This window comes from Anomaloglossus baeobatrachus, chromosome 1, assembly GCF_048569485.1.
Source record: "Anomaloglossus baeobatrachus isolate aAnoBae1 chromosome 1, aAnoBae1.hap1, whole genome shotgun sequence".
NCBI classification, from domain to species: domain Eukaryota; kingdom Metazoa; phylum Chordata; class Amphibia; order Anura; family Aromobatidae; genus Anomaloglossus; species Anomaloglossus baeobatrachus.
The window spans coordinates 154,797,944-154,820,887 of NC_134353.1; the positions used below are offsets into that span (position 1 = coordinate 154,797,944).

The window sequence follows — 22,944 nt, forward strand, 5'->3', positions numbered from 1 at the left end:
ACATTGCGCTGCGAGGATTCTTTGGTATCAGATCCAGGAACGGCAGTCACGAGGCTGTGAGTACGCAATATGCAGACTCCCGAACAGAATTTGACTAGATGGACATGGCCCTGTTCAATGCAAGTGTATTGTATGAGGCCACGCCAATCTAGTTGGATTCCGGCCAGGAGTATGCATAATGCATAGTTGTGGCCACATGACCGTCATTCTCGGCTCTGACACAGGAGGATCATGCAGTGCCCACTGCGTTCAGTGGGAGGATTCACAAGTCTGCAGTCACATAGAGCGACACATGGAGGGACTGCAGACTTGTCATTTTAGAACGAATATCCCCTTTAAAATTTTATTGCCATTTCTTACCCCAAACTCCAGCTTACATAAATACATCTGTAATATTAAATTATCATTCTCTGTGTTGATTACCTTGCAGAGTTTTTTATCTACAAATATTGAAAATTCTATGCCATATGTCCTCCTCAAAGTAAATAATATACAGTATATGTTAAAATAAAGAAGCCCAGTATTGACCCCTGTGGTGCCCCACTGTTAGCCGTGATGCATTAATAGCCGCACAGTTGTTAACCCAATTTCACGTTTTTTCCCTTAGGCGGGCTTTGCACGTTGCAACATCGGTAACAATGTGTTACCGATGCTGCAGCGATAGTCCCGCCTCCGTCGCACGTTCGATATATAGTGAAAGCTGCCGTAGCGATTATTATCGCTACGGCAGCTTTACACGCACATACCTGCCGTGCGACGTCCCTCTGGCCGGCGACCCGCCTCCTTCCTTAGGGGGCGGGTCGTGCGGCGTCACAGTGACGTCACACGGCAGGCGGCCAATTGAAGTGGAGGGGCGGAGATGAGCAGGATGTAAACATCCCGCCCACCTCCGTCCTTCTCATTGCAGCTGGGAGGCAGGTAAGGTGAAGTTCCTCGCTCCTGCGGCTTCACACACAGCGATGTGTGCGGCCGCAGGAACGAGGAACTACATCGTACCTGTCGCTCCCCCGGCATTATGGAAATGTCGGAGGCTGCAGCGATGATACGATGACGACGATTTTGCGCTCGTTCATCGTATCATCTAGGATTTACACACTACGACATCGCAAGTGACGCCGGATGTGCGTCACTTTCGATTTGACCCCACCGACATCGCACCTGCGATGTCGTAGTGTGCAAAGCCCGCCTTAGTTTCATTGCTCTCATTTTATGTACCAACCTTTTATATAACCCTGTATCGATTACCACTGAAAAAAAATATAGATGGAGGACTGAAAAAACAGATGAAGGACATGCATGGCTTGATTTTTTTCCTCACCAAGTAAAAAATTAGGGAACATTTGGGCTCTTTCCATAGACATTGATGCCAGTTTTCACAGAATTTGCCCCTCAAAATGTCTAATGTTAATAAAGTCCGTGATTGGCTTCTGCTTTTCATCAAATCAAGGGTCTAACATCTTCAAATTATGTGCATCATTACTCTCTGATATAACGTCCTTCACTGAACCACTTATGTAGACTACTCAACATATATCACATAACAGTGAGATCATTATTATTATTAATATTTATTTATAGAGCACCATTGATTTCATGGTGCTGTATATGAGAAGGGGATACTTATAGAATACATATACAAGTTACAATACACAGACTAGTACAGAGGGAAGAGGACCCTTGCGGGTTTACAGTCTATAGGATTTTGGGGAGGAGACAGTAGGTGGGGTGTTGGTCGGGCGGCAGTTCCAGCACGGTGGTGAGGCGGCAGCTCGGGTGGTGGTGACGCAGTGGGGTCATTGGAAATTCTAAGCATTTCTGAACATATGAGTTTTCAGGTTCTGTTTGAAGCTTGCAAATGTAGCAGATAATCTGATGTGTTGAGGCAGCGAATTCCAGAAGACAGGGGATGCTCCGGAGAAGTCTTGGAGGCGGTTGCATGAGGAGCGAATGAGAGAAGAGAAGAGAAGGAGGTCTTGGCAGGACCAGAGCTTACGTGTTGGAGTGTAGCGGGAGATTAGTTTGGAGATATATGGAGAAGACACATTATGGATGGCTCTGTAGGTCATGCATGGTTTTTCCATTATACCAGTTTTATGATATTTCTACTTTTTATTGCAGAAACTTACATTGAAGCAGAATGTACTTCAGATACCACCATTAAGTTCAGAGGAAATTAATCATATGGTTGACTTTTGGCTAAATAGAAATTGTCGTAAACTCAATGGTGTCCAAAGAAAAATCCTACTAAAGGCCTGTGAGGAATGTGCTCTCCCACTTTACGCAGTGTGCGCTTATATGGAGTCACATCAGTGGACATCGTATACCCCTGACACGGAAAACCTTCTGCATCTTGATATCTCTAAGATGTTTTCCTGGTTTCTATCAAGACTAGAGAAAAACCATGGTGATCAAGTGATAAAAAAGACTGCCTCATACATTTCATTGTCCAGAAATGGCATCACGCAAGAAGAACTCCTGGATTTGCTATCACTTGATCAAGCTGTAATGGATGATATAAGGCAGTACCAGGGAGTCACTGTGCCAGTGTTTCCAGAAGTACTCTGGATCAAGCTACGTAATGATTTTAGGATCTATCTGGTAGAACAGAGGACAGATGATAGCTATGTCATTAACTGGGCTCACAACCTCTTTAGGACTGTGTGTGTGAATAGATATGTGAAGTCAAAGGATTATCAGCTTTCTATCCATTCTGCATTTACTGAATACTACCTGGAAAGTCGAAGTCGCCATTGTCTTAATAAAAGTGATAGAACAATCATGCCTCTGTCATGGGAGGTCAAACATGAAAACCAAACTGTCCGTATATTTAACCTGCGTAAAATCCTTGGAATATCGTATCATATGTTGCAGTCTAATCAAGTGCAGCGTCTTGTGACAGAATGCATATTCAACTATGAGTACCTGCTAAACAAAGCCTGGGCTACCTCCGTAGTGGAAATCCAGGAGGACATAAAAGCAGCCATTAATCCTGAGAGGTAAGGAATTTAGTATGGAGGAGAACGTATTTGACCAAAAGTAGGTGTCTATTGAATGGGTATGATTAATGATAAGCGATTCCTTGAAGATTCATTATGTTGCTTGCGAGTTTTCCAATCCATGATGTGTTGTGAATGTCAGTTATGCTTTTTGTTGCTGTGATGCTCCCTCTTTTGGCCAGGAATAGTTTGGACAGAGACCAGGTGTGCTGGAGCAATGGGTGTTTTCATTGCTAACTCTGCCTATTTAAACCCTGGCCTGCTGGCAGGCTGAGCCGGTTATCATTGTCCTGTAGCTCTCCAGCCTTTTCATCTTGCTTCTAACCACATCTACTCAAAACTATAGTCTTCACTACTTTTCATAAAAATATTAATTTTATTGATATCAGACTCACATACGTATACAACATATAGGATAAAAAAGTGAGGAAGGAGAGGGTAGAGATATTATCCCTATTCTGTTCCCTTCCTGCACTACGGGGGTCGGCGTCCTGGATTAATGACGCCCCCGTTCCACGATGGCTTAGTCCCTGTACAGTACCCTCCCTAATCAGGAATGGTGCACTCTTTCTAGTAGAAAGAAAACCCCAGAGCGGTACCACCACAATGAGGAGACAGTGCACAGTCACCACTGTCTCCTCACTGTGGTGGTACCACTCTGGGGTTTTCTTTCTACTAGAAAGAGTGCACCATTCCTGATTAGGGAGGGTACTGTACAGGGACTAAGCCATCGTGGAACGGGGGCGTCATTAATCCAGGACGCCGACCCCCGTAGTGCAGGAAGGGAACAGAATAGGGATAATATCTCTACCCTCTCCTTCCTCACTTTTTTATCCTATATGTTGTATACGTATGTGAGTCTGATATCAATAAAATTAATATTTTTATGAAAAGTAGTGAAGACTTTAGTTTTGAGCAAATATCTACTTTCTGTGATTGGAATTGTTTTACAATTCTGACCACATCTACCCCAGATAAGTGCTTGGTTCTTTCTTATGTTGGTTTTTGTTCTTTTGTTCTTATCTGCGTTGTCAATTATTGTGGTTGTTTTCAGTTTATTTGCATGCAGGAATCTTCCCTCTCTTGTTGCTTTGTTGGGAAGCTCCCTGCAGCTATGTTTGGAGTTTTGCTCCTATAAGTCCATGTGTTTGTTGCTTCTTGAATTTGTAATTGTTCCTGTTTTCTGTTCATTGCTTTGAGAAGAGCGCCTGATATAGAACGGAGTGCAGATCGTGCGATCTGAGGACCTTTTTGTACTATCAGGTATTTGAGTTTTTGTAGGGTTTTTCTCTGGCCACCATCAGCCCCTTTCCTATCCTTTCCTATTTAGTCAGTGGGGCCTCACCTTTGCTGATCCTATGATCCATCTGTGTATTGTATTTTCCTATATCACCGTATTCTTTGAATGTGGGGGGCTTGCTATACCTTTTGAGGTCTATTTCTGAGGCAGAGAGTTATTCATCCTTCCTTCCTTTAGGATAGCTAGTTCTCCAGCTGGGTTTGCGGTACATAGGATGTTAGTTCACCCCTCAGCTACTTCTAGTGTTGATGGTTACTAAGGGGATGACGGCCAGATTAGTTGCCAATGCTCTTGTCACCTTTTGCCAATGATCTATTGTGATCTTCCATGGTTCCGGATCATAACAATGATGTATTTGAAGCATATAAGTTATGGAGGTAGAAATATTATCTTATTTCTAATATTTCATCTACTATTGACCGTTATAGACAATGCGGTAACAGAAAATGTGTCCCTTTGCAACAAAGAAAGTATTCAAAGTAATTTTTACATATGGGCTTTACAGCTGTATTCCAGAATCTGTTGCTATTTGTACACTGATTTTATCTTGACCATTTTTTCAAAATTCATGTGGATGGCCTTATGGATTATGGATGGACATTTTTGTTATTTCTTTTAAAATATTATGACACCTACTTATAATATTTAAGCCTTATTCAAACAACCAACAAGATTCCATGATAGTCTACAAGGCTGTTCACATATCCAAGGTTTTTATAATATTTAGGCCTCATTCAGTGGCATAACTAGAGTTTGATGGGCCCTGGTGCAAAGTTTGGACCTGCCCCCCCCTTACCCTGACGTACACTGTGGGATAATGGCGCCGACACTCGGGGTATGGGATTATGATGCTGACACTTGCTCTTTCCCTCAGCACCCAGGTTTCCCATGATCTGAAATCCCTCTATCAGCACCCAGATTTCCTATGTTCTCATAACCATCTTGTCCTCAGCACCCAGCTTCCATGCTCTGCTATACATCTTTCCCTCTCTCAGCACCCAGCTTTCGAATATCAGAGCATGGGAAAGCTGGATGCTGAGGGCAGATGTATAGCATGTATAGCAGAACATTGGAAAGCTGAGTGCTGAGGGAAAGAGCCTCTTTCCCTCAGCACTCATATTTCATTATGCAGCCCCATAGTCATCCATGTATAATGCACCTGTAACGGGGTGCCAGGGATGCCTTGGGGATTGTAGTCGTGGCCCCGTTTTCTCTCAGGCTAACCCCCGGCTCCGCCGTCACTATTGGGATGGGAGATGACTTGGTGGGGCAGAGTGTGGTGGTGCAGATGTCGCTGTCAGTTGTACAAAGACTCTGTAGACGTGGATCAATTGAACCAGCAGGCTTGTTTATTGAGCCCTTCTCCATCACAAAGGCAAAAACACAGCAGTTGACTTCACACTTCCGTTGCTAGGGGGAAAAAAACCTGTTCCTGGCGTCTCCTCCAGTGGGGATGTGCCCGGCTAATCCACTTCACCTGGCTCCCACTACGGCTAACACAGACCGGACCCACACCAGTACTGCTTCACACTTGAGGTTACACCTTCTCCTCTTCTCTCCGGCTTTCCTATTCACCCAGCTCCCACACTCTGCCCCTTCTCTGCTTCTTCTCTTCCGTCCCGGACTCTACAGCCTCCTGGTTCTAACTTTTTCTTAACAACTCCTCTTCTCCCTCCCCTTTCTGCTGCCGGCTCCTCCTTTCCTCTGCCCTGTTTCTGTGGAGACAGCCGTCCCACCCGGCCACTAGGGGAACCCACTAAAACAGTGTAATTACAATAAAACATTTTTATTAAATAGCATCTGTATTAACTACAACACTACACTTCCTTGTAAGGGGTCTGCCCACCCCTTAAACACCCCTATAGTCATGTTAAGGTGTCCTTCATATTGCATTATGCAGTTCCATAATCATCCATGTATAATGCACTCCTATAGTCAGTGTATAATGTGCCCTTCATGTTCTATTATGCAGCCCCATAGACCTCCATGTATAATACACCCCTATAGACCTCTGGCCACCGTGTACTCACTGATTAAAAAAAATCCAAGTCCTCACCTCTTCTCGTACCCCCGCTGCTCCATTCAGAGCGCCCTCCTGTCCTGCGCTCTGCATGTCTCTGCACAGCAGTCACGCAATGGTGACATCATTGTCCTCTGCTGCACTGAGATGTCACCATGCTCCATGCTTCATCATTGCTGTGTGCAATGACGGGCGAGGGGAGCCCAGTGGCGCCGCTGGCATCGGACCCCCCTCACTCATAGGCCCCATAGCGGCCGCGTGGTCTGCCACTGAACAGTGCAGCCCCTCTCTCACTGAGAGGAGCCGTATGCTTCTCTGCATGGCGGGCACTGGGCCCGGTCGGAATTGCTACCTCTGCAACCCCGGTCGTTACGCCCCTGGCCTCATTCAAACAACCAACAAGTTTCCATGATAGTCTATGAGGCTGTTTTTTGTGGCCCGGATGTCTATAAAGAAAATAGAGACATGTATTTTTTTATTCAAGTCATCATCTAAACTCACCCATTCAAATCAAGGGCCATTGAAAATCATGGAGAGAATATAGAAAGAATCTCCGTGTTATCCAAATGTTATCTGTTTTTTTACTGTTGTACGAGTAGGTTAATCATGGAGTCTTTTTATTTTTTTAATTTTACAAGAAATAAAAGCCCATTCATAAGATTGCTCTATGTGTATGGTAGACATTAACGAGGTTCTTTATCAAAACTGTTCAAAAGAAATATTGTCTTTGTTGCAATCAGAGATCAGTTTGCTTTCTTTTAACTACTCTGATAATTTTTATGGTGACAGGTTCCCATTTAAGTCTAGTCTGCGGGCACCATGTTATAGAGCAGGGGGAGCTGAGCAGATGGATATATAGTTCAGTGATAAAAGATTCATTCTAACCTGTGTTATAATCATTTGAACCTCTGCACTTTGAGATTTTTTTTGTCTAGTGTGCTGTCAATCACTGCTAGGACCACCCACTGAGCAAAAAAATCCCAGAAAATGCAGATGCTTAAATGATTAAAACACAGGGTATAATGAATCTTTTCTCACAATACAATACATCAATCCGCTCACCTCTTCCTGCACTATAACATGGTGCTTGCAGATTGGACTGTATTTTCTTAATGACAGGTTCCCTTTAAATTAAAGCTGTGCCATGATTCGTATGAGTAAAAATAAGATTCTTTTACAGTTTTGATAAATCTGCCCCATTGATCTCCATACACTTCTTTGAAAACATCTTCTTCTGCTTTAGGAACAAGTTATATTTTGCTGGCCCTAAAATTTTAGGAAACTAAAGTTCCTTCTGTATATACTGTATATCAGTTGTCCATCACGGTTTAGCATGTGAAACGCTCAGTACTTACATCAATAATCGCCACTGCACATGTATACTTTATGATGTTTGTAAGATGCAATCAAATATAGATAAGTTTCTACAATAACCTATCATAGCTAATGAGCGTATCAAGAATACAGGCGGGAGCCATGCTTAGGACCCTTATTTATGAGCCAGAACAAAGACCCACTCTGTAACAACAACTCTCCATTTTTACACATACACTGTGTGCAGAATTATTAGGCAATGAGTATTTTGATCACATGATACTTTTTATACATGTTGTCCTACTCCAAGCTGTATAGGCTTGAGAGCCAACTACCAATTAAGTAAATCAGGTGATGTGCATCTCTGTAATGAGGAGGGGTGTGGTGTAATGACATCAACACCCTATATAAGGTGTGCTTAATTATTAGGCAACTTCCTTTCCTTTGGCAAAATGGGTCAGAAGAGAAATTTGACGGGCTCTGAAAAGTCCAAAATTGTGAGATGTCTTGCAAAGGGATGCAGCAGTCTTGAAATTGCCAAACTTTTGAAGCGTGATTACCGAATAATCAAGCGTTTCATGGCAAATAGCCAACAGGGTCGCAAGAAGCGTGTTGGGCAAAAAAGGTGCAAAATAACTGCCCATGAATTGACTAAAATCAAGCGTGAAGCTGCCAAGATGCCATTTGCCACCAGTTTGGCCATATTTCAGAGCTGCAACATTACTGGAGTATCAAAAAGCACAAGGTGTGCCATACTCAGGGACATGGCCAAGATAAGGAAGGCTGAAAAACGACCACCTTTGAACAAGTAACATAAGATAAAACGTCAAGACTGGGCCAAGAAATATCTTAAGACTGATTTTTCAAAGGTTTTATGGACTGGTGAAATGAGAGTGACTCTTGATGGGCCAGATGGATGTGCCAGAGGCTGGATCAGTAAAGGGCAGAGATCTCCACTCCGACTCAGATGCCAGCAAGGTGGAGGTGGGGTACTGGTATGGGCTGGTATCATCAAAGATGAACTTGTGGGACCTTTTTGGGTTGAGGATGGAGTGATGCTCAACTCCCAGACCTACTGCCAGTTTCTGGAAGATAACTTCTTCAAGCAGTGGTACAGGAAGAAGTCGGTATCGTTCAAGAAAAACATGCTTTTCATACAGGACAATGCTCCATCACATGCATCCAACTACTCCACAGCGTGGCTGGCCAGTAAAGGTGTAAAAGATGAAAAAATAATGACATGGCCCCCTTATTCACCTGATCTGAACCCCAGAGAGAACCTGTGGTCCCTCATAAAATGTAAGATCTACAGGGAGGGAAAACAGTACACCTCTCGGAACAGTGTCTGGGGGGCTGTGATAGCTGCTGCATGCAATGCTGATTGTAAACAAAGCAAGCAACAGACAATCTATGGATTGTAGGCTGTTGAGTGTCATCATAAAGAAAGGTGGCTATATTGGTCACTAAGTTTTTGGGGTTTTGTTTTTGCATGTCAGAAATGTTTATTTCTAAATTTTGTGCAGTTATATTGGTTTACCTGGTGAAAATAAACAAGTGAGATGGGAATATATTTGGTTTTTATTAAGTTGCCTAATAATTCTGCACAATAATAGTTACCTGCACAAACAGTATCCTCCTAAGATAGCCAAATCTAAAAAAACCCACTCCAACTTCCAAAAATATTAAGCTTTGATATTTATGAGTCTCTTGGTTGATTAAAACATAGTTGTTGATCAATAATAAAAAAAATCTCTAAAATATAACTTGCCTAATAATTCAGCACACAGTGTAGAGATGTAGCAAACACAAAAACAATGCAATAGTAAAGTAGTAGCTATCAAATTGTGACCTATTGTACAAACATGAAGATGAGGATGCTCATGTTCATTATATGGAGTCAAGTACTCAAAGTGGCAAAAAATGTTTGGGGTATGACAAGTATTCATTTTCAGTTTGCTACATCCATAGATGGGGGTCAGATCTGATTTATCAATGGTTAAATTCCCCATGTAGATAGGTGTCTTACTCTATCACAGCTTATTGCTAAGGCTTTTTATTTTATAGAGGACCCATCACCAGATTGAGTATATGAAACTGGGCAAATCATGGAATAGTGTCTGCAGAGCAAAATAAAATTTAGTTTTTATTTTTAATTTCATATCTTCATTGTGGAGAATTGAACTTGAAAACTTTAGATTCTAATTGTTAAATCAACTGTAGGTTACCAGAGATTGTTCTATTGGAGTATGTACATTTTCCCCTACATGACGTTATCTGATCATAAGCAGCAGACATCATGCGGAAAAAAGAAAATACCTTCAGAACTTTAGAAGAACATACCTTCTCCTGTGAGATATCATGTGACACAATCCTGCTGTCAGCCCTGATCTTTGCATCTTTTGTGCAGAGTACAGCGGAGCTGAGTGCTAGCACCTCCAGCTTTTAGCTCAAAGCAGTCAGTGTGTGTGGGAGGGGATACACAGCTGAGTGTCATTACAAACAACTATTGCAGCTCTCCTCTCTCAACACTGTCAGCTTTAGTGTAGTCCCCTCCCTCACACTGGCTGCTGTGAGATGAAAACTGGAGGTGTTTGTAATGACACTCAACTCTGCTGTACACAGTAAGCTGCAGAAATCAATACTCAGAAAAGAGCAGGCTGTTAATACATCTCATGTGCCTGTCCTTTGTATTGACCACACATGTATTTATAATTATAAATTTCTAAGCTAAACAAGCCCAACATTTCATATCTATCATCATATGGGAGGCCTTCCATTCCTTGTAATAATCTAGTTGCTGCCTTTGAACTGAATCTAACTTCTGATTATCCTGTTTAAAATTTGGAGCACAAAACTGGATCCCACATTCTAAATGTTTGTTTACAAATCATTTATAGAGGGGTAATATTACATTGGGATCACAAAATTTTCTCTTACTTTACACCCAAAAATCGTGTTTGCTTTTGCAGCTCCATAGAGAGCCAGACCAATACGGGATAGGTAGAGACTTGTCAGTCACTGTCAGTGGGAGAAGCCACCGGACACCCACCGACAAGTCAATAGCATGGTTCGGTTCCCGACAACTACTAAAAGTTTTTGTATGAAACACTGCAGCATTTCAGAGTTAAACACACATGGCTGTGATCGTACAGCTAGTGCCTGATACATGCTGCCCAAGATTTATCAGCTGACAGGTTCCCTTTAAGGGGATCTACGCCGTCTATCCTAAGGCTTGTCTAGCATGTCAAAGTTTCGCAACCCACGTGCGGACCACTATGTATTAACTGGCCGATTACTAGAACAAAATAGCTTAATGTTTGTCTGTAGGGAAACCACACCCAGTCAGTACTTAGTGGTCCATAGTCAGACCGTGAAACACAGATATGTGAAACTTACCTTATCTCAGGCCAAGTATTTGTAGACTTAGCAGACATGGTTTCATATTTCTTATTTAACTTGAATGTACTCTGTACATTTCCATTTTTGCGTGAATGCATGGATCATGTTCTCAATTTTTTATTCCATTCTCACACAGCATTGTATCAGTTACCACAAACGCTATTGTCCTTGAGCAGTAAATGAGCCACAGTCTATGATACCTCTACTATTACATCATGGTGCTTTATGCTTTTTGATTGACAGGCCAATGCTTGATTTGAATCTGCTACTTGAAACTCTTCAGTTATCCGTGAAGGTGCTAAAGAAGGACCCTTGTCAGCTGGCGTCACAGCTTACAGGACGTCTGCACCAGATAGATGCCTCGGATATACCTGTGGCCCCGGGTAGGACTAATAATAATATATAGAAATAATATAGAAAAAACAGTGTAAGCAGCACTCCAATGGATGTAAGTGACAAAGGTGGACTTTATAAACACAGATACAAGTAACATCTTTCAGCAGCTTTTGATTAGGTTGACTATGGCAATTATAATAGACTAGCTGTACTAACCGGCTTCTCCCAGGTTAATAACTGTTGTTAACAAGATAGAATGTATTAACATTCCTGGGATAGAATGTATAAATAGAATGTATTAACGCCCAGGATAGTAACTGTCTCTGTCTCTCTCCCATTCTCTGTCTGTCTCCCCCTCTGTATATATCTCTCTGTCTCTCTCGCTCTTTCCCTGTCTGTCTCGGACTGTCTGTCTCTTTCTCCGTCTGTCTCAATCTCTTTCCCTGTCTGTCTATCTATCTCTTTCCCTGTCTATCTATCTATCTATCTCTGTCACTTTCCCTGTCTGTCTCTTTCCCTCTCTTTCCCTGTCTGTCTCTTTCCCTCTCTTTCCCTCTCTTTCCCTCTGTCTCTTTCCCTGTCTGTCTCTTTGTCTGTCTCTTTACCTGTCTTTGTCTGTCTCTTACCCTGTCTGTCTCTTTGCCTTTTGTTATCTGTATGTCTGTTTCCCTGTGTCTGTCTCTGTCTCTTTGTCTGTCTCTTTCCCTGTCAGTCTGTCTCTTTGTCTGTGTCTGTCTCTTTGTGTCTGTCTCTTACCCTGTCTATGTCTGTTTCTTACTCTGTCTGTGTCTGCCTCTTTCCCTGTCTGTGTCTGTCTCTTTCCCTGGCTGCATTGTGACACGCCAACATTCCATATAAGGGCGTGGCTGCGCATTCTTCTGAAGTTCTGGCTGCACTGTGGCTCCCAGCTCCATTCGCTTTAATGGAGGCAGGTTTTTTGGCGAATAACTGTAAAGCGCGGGGTTAAAATTTCCCCTCAAAACATAGCCTATGACGCTCTCGGGGTCCAGACGTGTGAGTGTGCAAAAGTTTGTGGCTGTAGCTGCGACAGTGTAGATGCCAATCCCGGACATACACACACACATTCAGCTTTATATATTAGATATGAAGTGGAATTAATGGTACAGTTCTTCAGTGGTTAAGTTCAATGATAAATGGCAGACCATAATGACTATTTCTTGTCTCATTGCCTTCCTCACCCATTTTTTCACATTTTTCACAATATAATGTGTCATAGGGTTTAGTTCTATCCCCAATGCAATTTATAGTAGAATCTGCCTAAAGAATGAACATGCTTTTAAGTACTTCAAAGGTTTCCAAATCACGTGCACAGCATTGTCCATTCTACATTGCTGTGCATTATGTTCACTTTTTGCAGTGATTTTGAGGCAGTTTTGCAACACATTTTCAGTTGGGTTTCAGGTGTAATACACCTGAAAAAGACTTCCTGTGCATACATCCTTATATATATACCGTTAGGCCACGTATGTAATTTTGGAGTAGTTATTATTGGGTAATGGCCACTTAGTAACTTTATTTATGCTTATTAAATTTTCATTCTTCCACCTGAGAAATATTGCCAAAATTGAACACCTCGTTCCACCAGAAGACACTGGTAGACACTGGTAGATACCTTTATAACCTTATGTGTGGTCTACTATAATGTCCCATATGTAGGCCTTTCAGACTCCGTAACACACCACCTTCAGTTAGTACAAAATGTTGTTCACTTCCCTCATTGCATCAGCGGCTTATAAAACAAAGAATAACCATTTCTAACTTTAAAGCCATAAATCAAAGAACTGAGTTACTTGAAGGATTTACTCAAGCCCTACACTTCTTGCCATTTTATCAGATGAACATGCAGGAATAATCTGGTCTAGCATCAGATATAAAACATTTGGAGGCAGAACCTTCTGTCACGCAGGCCCAACATTGAAATATATAAATTTTACAGAATTATCACATAAACCTATAACACATTTTTTCAGATTCATGCCTCAGAGTAATCAACACACTGTATATCTGCATAAGACATTATATCAAATTGTTCAGTTTACTCCTAGACTGTTGAGTTCTTTGTGAGAAAAGTGCATTACAAATGTTTATTGTACATTTAATTCTTTATAGGATGTAGAGCATCACATCCAAAGCTAAGGTAATAAACGTGATACAAAATAGTGTATGAAGTATACACGATACATCAGCAATGGGAGGCCTCTTTACTAGATATAAGTATGTGCAGGAAAGATTTCTTAATGTGCAAACTAAATGAATATTTAATAGATAACCTTTTCTAATTATAGGTGATCCGAGGAAATATCCTTTACTGCCGTCTTTGATGTCCCAGTGTCAGCAGTCCTCTATTGCCACCTTTATACCCTCCTTCACCTGTCTCCTGCCACCTGGGGGGATCCTCTATGACACCTTAGCAGGTACACAGCTCTTTTAGATCCTTTATATAAAAACACGTCTGTACATCATTTGTGGACACATTTTGTATCTTATAAAATCTACAAATGATCTTTATATATATAGAAATAATTTCTTTTTAATTTTGGAAATGTACTTCTTATTTTCCATGTTTGTCACACTTAAATGTTTGAGATCACCAAACAAATGTAAATATTAGACAAAGATAAGACAAGTAAACACAAAATGCGGTTTATAAATGAAGGTCTTTATTATTAAGGGAAAAAGAAATCCTAACCTACAGCAGTGCTCTGTGTGAAAAAGTGATTGCCTCCACTACTTAAAAGATAAATTATCTGTAGTTTATCACATCTTTGAGAAGCTGAGTTCAATTTCCCTAGCCACACCCAGGCTTGATTACTGCCACACCTGTTCTGAATCAAGAAACACTTAAATAGGACCTGCCTGACAAAGTGGAGCAGACCAAAAGATCCTCAGAAGCTAGACATCACGCCGTGAGCCAAAGAAATTCAGGAACAAATTATAAATAATGTAATTGAGATCTACCTTCCTGGAAAAGATTATAAAGCAATTTCTAAAGCTCTGGGACTTCAGCGAACCACAGTGAGAGCCATTATCCACAAATGGCGAAAACATGGAACAGTGGTGACCCTTCCCAGGAGGGTCCGGCCTACCAAAAGTACCCCAAGAGCGTAGCGACGACTCATCAAGGAGGTCACAAAAGACCCCACAACAACATCCAAAGAACTGCAGGTCTCACCTCAGTTAAGGTCAGAGTTCATGACTCTACCATAGGAAAGAGACTGGGCAAAATGTCCTGCATGGCAGAGTTCCAGGATGAAAACCACTGCTGAGCAAAAAGAACATAAAGTCTCATCTCAGTTTTGCCAGAAAACATCTCGATGATCCCCATCACTTTTGGGAGAATACTCTGTGGACTAAAAAGATAAAGTTGAACTTTTTGAAAGGTGTATGTCACATTACATCTGGTGTAGAAGTAACACAGCATTTCAAAAATGGAACAGCATACCAACAGTAAAATATGGGCTGTTTTACTGCTTAAGGATCTAGAAGACTTGATGTGGGAAATGGAACCATGAATTCTGCTGTCTGGCAAAAAAATCCTGAAGGAGAATATCTGGCTATCTGTCAGTGACCTGAAGCTGAAGTGCACTTTGGTTATGCAGCAGGACAATGATCAGACTCAACTAGCAAATCTACCTCTGAATAAAAATAATATAATATTTATTCAATTATATAGTGCCTTTAATTCCCCAGCGCTATACATACATAAACAACACTATCTCCATTGGGGTTCAAAATCTAAATTCCCTATCAATATGTTTTTGGGATGTGGGAGGAAACCGGAGAACCCGGAGGAAACTCACCCAAACACTGGGAGAATATACAAAATCCTTGCAGATGTTGTCCTTGGGGGGATTTGAACCCAAGACCCCAGCGCTGCAAGACTCCAGTGCTAAGAAATGAGCTTAAGAAAAACAAAATTAAGACTTTGGAGTGGCCTAGTTAAAGTCCTGACCTTCATATGATTCAGATGCTGTGGCATGACCTTAAAAATGCGGTTTATGCTCGAAAACCCTCCAATGTGGCTGAGTTACAAGAATTCTGCAAAGATGAGTGGCAAAAATTCCTCAAGAGTGTTGAAAAAGACCCATTGCCAGTTATCGCAAACACTTGATTGCAGTTGTTTCTGCTAAAGGTGGTCTAACCAGTTCTTAAGTTTACGGGGCAATGACAATTTCACACAGGGCTCTGTAGGTTTGGATTTCTTTTTCCCCTAATAATAAAGACCTTCATTTATAAACTGCATCTTGTGTTTACTTGTGTTATCTTTGTCTAATATTTAAATTTGTTTGGTGATCTGAAACATTTAAGTGTGACAAACATGGAAAAGAGTAAGGGGTACTTCTCACATAATGGGATCGCTAGCGAGATCACTGCTGAGTCACCCGTTTTGTGACGTAATAGGGGTCTCACCAGCGATCTTGTTATGTGTGACACTAAGCAGCGACCTGGCCCCTGCGGTGAAATCGCTGATCGTTACACACTGTTCTGGTTTATTTTCTTCAAAGCTGATGTCCTGCTGGGCAGGACGCATCGCTGTGTTTGACACCTACCAACATCCTATACAGGTCGCTCATCGTTATACAGGCCGCTGATCATTACTGCGTCGTTGGTAAGGTCTGACTGTGTGACATCTCACCAGCAACCTCCCTGCGACTTACCAGCGATCCTTATTAGGTCGCCTCGTTTTCAAGATCGCTGGTAAGTCTTTAAATGTGACGGGGGCTTAAGACATCAGGAAGGCAAACAATTTTTCACATAACTGTATTAAACTTACAATGTTGTACATGCCAGCCTTTTCAATATTTTTTTTCAACCTCTATTTATTGATTATTATGTTACAATTAAGCACTATGTGCCCATACACCATGAGATTGCCTGGTAGGGGTACTATGCTAGTGGTCCCTCTCAATTTGGTATCATTGGCACATGCCCTATGGCTCGCTTAAAGTACCTTATGTCCCAGAGATTGGATAAGGAACTGATAGTCACAGTATTACCCCAGTCTTTTTGCCTACTTATCATAAATGTGCCTTTTATTTATAATATATATATATATATATATATATATATATACACAAGTCATATGAAAAAGTTTGGGCACCCCTATTAATGTTAACCTTTTTTCATTATAACAATTTGGGTTTTTGCAGCAGCTATTTCAGTTTCATATATCTAATAACTGATGGACTGAGTAATATTTCTGGATAGAAATGAGGTTTATTGTACTAACAGAAAATGTGCAATCCGCATTTAAACAAAATTTGACTGGTGCAAAGGTATGGGCACCTCAACATAAAAGTGATATTAATATTTTGTAGATCCTCCTTTTGCAAAAATAACAGCCTCTAGACACTTCCTGTAACTTTAAATGAGTTCCTGGATCCTGGATGAAGGTATATTTGACCATTCCTGTTTACAAAACAATTCCAGTTCAGTTAAGTTTGATGGTCGCCGAGCATGGACAGCACGCTTCAAATCATCCCACAGATTTTCAATGATTTTCAGGTCTGGGGACTGGGATGGCCATTCCAGAACATTGTAATTGTTCCTCTGCATCAATGCCTGAGTAGATTTGGAGCGGTGTTCTGGACCATTGTCTTGCTGAAATATCCATCCCCTGCGTAACTTCAACTTCGTCACTCATTCTTGCACATTATTGTCAAGAATCTGCTGATACTGAGTTGAATCCATGCGACCCTCAACTTTAACAAGATTCCCGGTGCCAGCATTGGCCACACAGCCCCAAAGCATGATGAAACCTCCACCAAATTTTACTGTGGGTAGCAAGTGCTTTTCTTGGAATGACTTGTTTTTTTGCCTCTATGTATAACATTTTTTTGTATGACCAAACAACTCAATCTTTGTTTCATCAGTCCACAGGACCTTCTTCCAAAATGTAACTGGTTTGTCCAAATGTGCTTTTGCACTTTTGCATACCTCAGGCGACTCTGTTTGTGGCGTGCTTGCAGAAACGGCTTCTTTCGCATCACTCTCCCATACAGCTTCTCCTTGTGCAAAGTGCACTCTATTGTTGACCGATGCACATTGACACCATCTGCAGCAAGATGATGCTGCAGGTCTTTGGAGGTGGTTTGTGGATTGTCCTTGACTGTTCTCACCATTCTTCTTCTCTGCCTTTCTGATATTTTTCTTGGCCTGCCACTTCTAAGCTTAACAAGAACTGTACCTGTGTTCTTCCATTTCCTTACTGTATTCCTCACAGTGGAAACTGACAGTTTTCATCTCTGAGACAACTTTTTGTATTCTTCCCCTGAACAACTATGTTGAATAATCTTTGTTTTCAGATCCAGGGCCGGCTCCAGTTTTTTGTGGGCCCCGGGCGGAAGAGTCCCAGTGGGCCCCATCCACACGCAGACACACATACGTACACATACATATACATATTTAACGACAAACTCACAAAAATACATATAGAACTGACACATCTATACAGTCATATACACTGACATACATAGATACACATCATACATGCATACAGACAAACACACACAGCTCTGCTGGATACATACATACAGACACAGCGCTGCTACATACATACACACATAGCTCTGCCACATACATACACACATAGCTCTGCCACATACATACACACATAGCTCTGCTATATACATGCACACAGCTCTGCCACATACATACACACATAGCTCTGCTATATACATGCACACATAGCTCTGCTACATACATAGCTCTGCTACATACATAGCTCTGCTATATACATACACACATAGCTCTGCTACATACACACATAGCTCTGCTATATACATACACACATAGCTCTGCTACATACACACATAGCTCTGCCACATACATACACACATAGCTCTGCTACATACACACATAGCTCTGCTATATACATACACACCTAGCTCTGCTACATACACACATAGCTCTGCTATATACATACACACATAGCTCTGCTATATACATACACACATAGCTCTGCTATATACATACACACATAGCTCTGCTATATACATGCACACATAGCTCTGCTATATACATGCACACATAGCTCTGCTATATACATGCACACATAGCTCTGCTATATACATGCACACATAGCTCTGCTATATACATGCACACATAGCTCTGCTATATACATACACACAGCGCTGCTATATACATACACACATAGCTCTGCTATATACATACACACATAGCTCTGCTATATACATACACACCTAGCTCTGCTATATACATGCACACATAGCTCTGCTATATACATGCACACATAGCTCTGCTATATACATGCACACATAGCTCTGCTATATACATACACACATAGCTCTGCTATGTACATACACACATAGCTCTGCTATATACATACACACATAGCTCTGCTATGTACATACACACATAGCTCTGCTATATACATACACACATAGCTCTGCTATATACATACACACATAGCTCTGCTATATACATACACACCTAGCTCTGCTATATACATACACACCTAGCTCTGCTATATACATACACACCTAGCTCTGCTATATACATACACACATAGCTCTGCTATATACATGCACACATAGCTCTGCTATATACATACACATAGCTCTGCTATATACATGCACACATAGCTCTGCTATATACATACACACATAGCTCTGCTATATACATACACACATAGCTCTGCTATATACATACACACATAGCTCTGCTATATACATACACACATAGCTCTGCTATATACATGCACACATAGCTCTGCTATATACATACACACCTAGCTCTGCTATATACATACACACATAGCTCTGCTATATACATACACACATAGCTCTGCTATATACATGCACACCTAGCTCTGCTATATACATACACACATAGCTCTGCTATATACATGCACACATAGCTCTGCTATATACATACACACCTAGCTCTGCTATATACATACACACATAGCTCTGCTATATACATGCACACATAGCTCTGCTATATACATACACACATAGCTCTGCTATATACATACACACATAGCTCTGCTATATACATACACACATAGCTCTGCTATATACATACACACCTAGCTCTGCTATATACATACACACATAGCTCTGCTATATACATACACACATAGCTCTGCTATATACATACACACATAGCTCTGCTATATACATGCACACATAGCTCTGCTATATACATACACACATAGCTCTACTATATACATGCACACATAGCTCTGCTATATACATACACACATAGCTCTGCTATATACATACACACCTAGCTCTGCTATATACATGCACACATAGCTCTGCTATATACATACACACATAGCTCTGCTATATACATACACACATAGCTCTGCTATATACATACACACATAGCTCTGCTATATACATACACACATAGCTCTGCTATATACATACACACATAGCTCTGCTATATACATACACACATAGCTCTGCTATATACATGCACACATAGCTCTGCTATATACATACACACCTAGCTCTGCTATATACATACACACATAGCTCTGCTATATACATACACACATAGCTCTGCTATATACATGCACACATAGCTCTGCTATATACATACACACCTAGCTCTGCTATATACATACACACCTAGCTCTGCTATATACATACACACATAGCTCTGCTATATACATACACACCTAGCTCTGCTACATACAGACAGAGACAGACACGCGCGGCTCCGGGGGGGGGCATAAATCGGGGTTGGGGAGGGCACATACCGCGCAGGTCACGGTGGAGAGGGGGCCCACACAGCGCCGGAGGGACACGCTGTGCTGGGGGTCGCTGGCTGGCACTGCAACTCTCATCTGTGGGACTGAGCAGGATGCCGGTCTGTAGCTCCGCCCACAGATGAAGTTCAAACCAGGAAGTCTGCGCGCCTTAAAGAGACGGCGCCGCAGATTCCTGCCGAGGACTGCGGTCCCCGGAACTCGGCCCGGGGACCGCAGAACTAAGGAGAGTGGGCCCCGGCCAAGGTGCACCAGAGCTGACGAGGCCGAGTGGGCCCCCCCGGCTCTCCAGGGCCCCGGCATTTGCCCGGGTATGCCGGGTGCTGACGCCGGCCCTGTTCAGATCATTTGAGAGTTGTTTTGAGGAGCCCATGATGCCACTCTTCATAGGAGATTCAAATAGGAGAACAACTTGCAAGTGGCCACCTTAAATACCTTTTCTCATGATTGGATACACCTGCTTATGAAGTTCAAAGCTCAATGAGGTTACAAAACCAATTTAGTGCTTTAGTAAGTCAGTAAAAAGTAGTTAGGAGTGTTCAAATCAAGAAATTGATAAGGGTGCCCATACTTTTGCACCGGTCAAATTTTGTTGAAATGCAGATTGCACATTTTCTGTTAGTACAATAAACCTCATTTCAATCCAGAAATATTACTCAGTCCATCAGTTATTAGATATATGAAACTGAAATAGCTGTTGCAAAAAGCCAAATTGTTATATAAAAAAAAAAGGTTAACATTAATAGGGGTGCCCAAACGTTTTCATATGACTGTATATGTATATATATATATATATATATATATATATATATATATATATATATATATATATATATATATATATATATATATATATACACATATACAGCTCTGGCAAAAATTAAGAGACCACTTCCAAATTTTCAGTTTTTCTGATTTTTATCTTTATAGGTATATTTTTTAGTAAGATGTAAATTGTTCTTTTATTCTGTAAACTGTCTCTGTTTCCCAGCAAAAAAATTTGTATTAATTTTCTGAAAATGATAAATGGTCAAAATACCAAAAAAAATGCATAGCTTTCAGACACCTCAAATAATGCAAAGAAAACAAGTTTATAATAATTTATAAACAACAATACTAATGTTTTAACTCAGGAACAGTGCAGAATTCAATATTTTGTGGAATAACCATGTGTGACGACGTGGGCCCCGAGCGTGTGGGAAACCATGCGTCAGGTAGTGGGATTGAGGCACACAGGAACACATTGTCACTTAAACAATCTAGGTGATTTATTCAGATCCTCATAAACCACGCCATATAACGGGCCACAGCCACTCTCCCCGCAGGACAACAATGTCTCACTGTCGGTTTCAACCGCCGAGTGTCCATACAGTTCATTCTCTGGTATCAGCCAGTCCACATCCCCTTTTCTCAGGGTTACCTGTCAGTCGCTTTGCAGGTTTCTATGTAAGCTCGACCTCCAGGGAGACTCTCACTGGGCTCACTAACCCGGTCCTCGGACCAGCTCCGTTCGACGGCACCTGCTGTCAGGCCAGAGCCCCAGTAGACTCTGCAACTCCCTGGATTCTCACAGCCCTTTGCTGTCTCAGCATGTACATGATCTCCTGACCATGTGCTTTCAGCAAGATGGCTCCCACCTACTCACAGCCTGATTAAAACCCATTAGACACACCCATGTATGGAAGGTATGTGGCTGGTCAGTCCCACCCATCACCTCTGACCATCTCATGAACCCAGCCCTGAATACATACTGCAATCCTCATGGAACTACAAGTCCCAGAGATACATTCCAGGTTCAGATCGCAGAACCCCTCCGCCTTTGCGGCACATGCCGGCCATTCACAACATTGCCGGTCACTACATCACACATGATTTTTAATCACAGCTTTCATGCGTCTTGGCATGCTTTACACCAGTCTTTCACACTGCTTTTGGGTGACCTTATGCCACTCCTGGCACAAAAATGTAAGCAGTTCTTCTTTGTTTGATGGCTTGTGACTATCCATCTTCCTCTTGATTACATTTCAGAGGTTTTCAATGGGGTTCAGGTCTGGAGATTGGGCTGGCCATGACAGGATTTTGATGTGGTGGTCCTTCATCCACATATTGATTTACCTAGCTATGTGGCATGGTGCATTGTCCTGCTTGAATTCAGTCCTCAAAGTTGGGGAACATTGCCTGAGCAGAAGGAAGCAACTGTTTTTCCAGGATAACCTTGTATGCGGCTTCATTAATACGTCCTTCGTAAAGATTACGCTGCCCAATTCCAGCCTCGCTGAAGCATCCCCAGATCATCACCGATCCTCCGCTAAATTTCACAGTGGGTGCAAAACAATGTGGGTTGTAGACCTCTCCAGGTCTCTGTCTAACCATTAGACAACCAGGTGTTGGGCAAAGCTGAAAACTAGGTAATCAAAATTCAACAAACATCTTTGCAAAAGATGTATGAATCAAGCCGCATACAAGGTTATCTTTGAAAAACAGTTGCTTTCTTCTGCTCAGGCAATGTTCCCCAACTCTGAGGACTGTTTTTTCCATCAGAACAATGTGCCATGCCACACAGCTAGGTCAATCAATGTGTGGATGAAGGACCACCACATCAAAACCCTGTCATGGCCAGCCCAATCTCTAGACCTGAACCCCAATTCTCACCTTGACACTGATAACTGTTGGGCTGAATTTGAAGTTGAGCAAAAATTTTGTAACTTTTGACATTTCTATACCATTTTGAATCTAACAGAGCTGGGAAAACTAGAAATGATGCTGTAGTCCCTGACTGTTGTAGCATTTCTGGTGCAGTGCATGGCTTTGCATGCCA

General features: G+C 41.7%; 1 protein-coding gene across 1 annotated transcript in view; it reads left to right on the forward strand.

Moving 5' to 3' along the window:
• The window catches only part of LOC142309097 (uncharacterized), a 234,679-nt gene that overhangs the window by 140,509 nt on the left and 71,226 nt on the right, over positions 1–22,944 (forward strand). Inside the window, exons 17-19 of the mRNA XM_075347157.1 lie at positions 2,119–2,996; positions 11,273–11,412; positions 13,672–13,800. Coding sequence (XP_075203272.1) covers positions 2,119–2,996; positions 11,273–11,412; positions 13,672–13,800 — 1,147 coding nt within the window. The remainder of the gene's footprint in view (positions 1–2,118; positions 2,997–11,272; positions 11,413–13,671; positions 13,801–22,944) is intronic.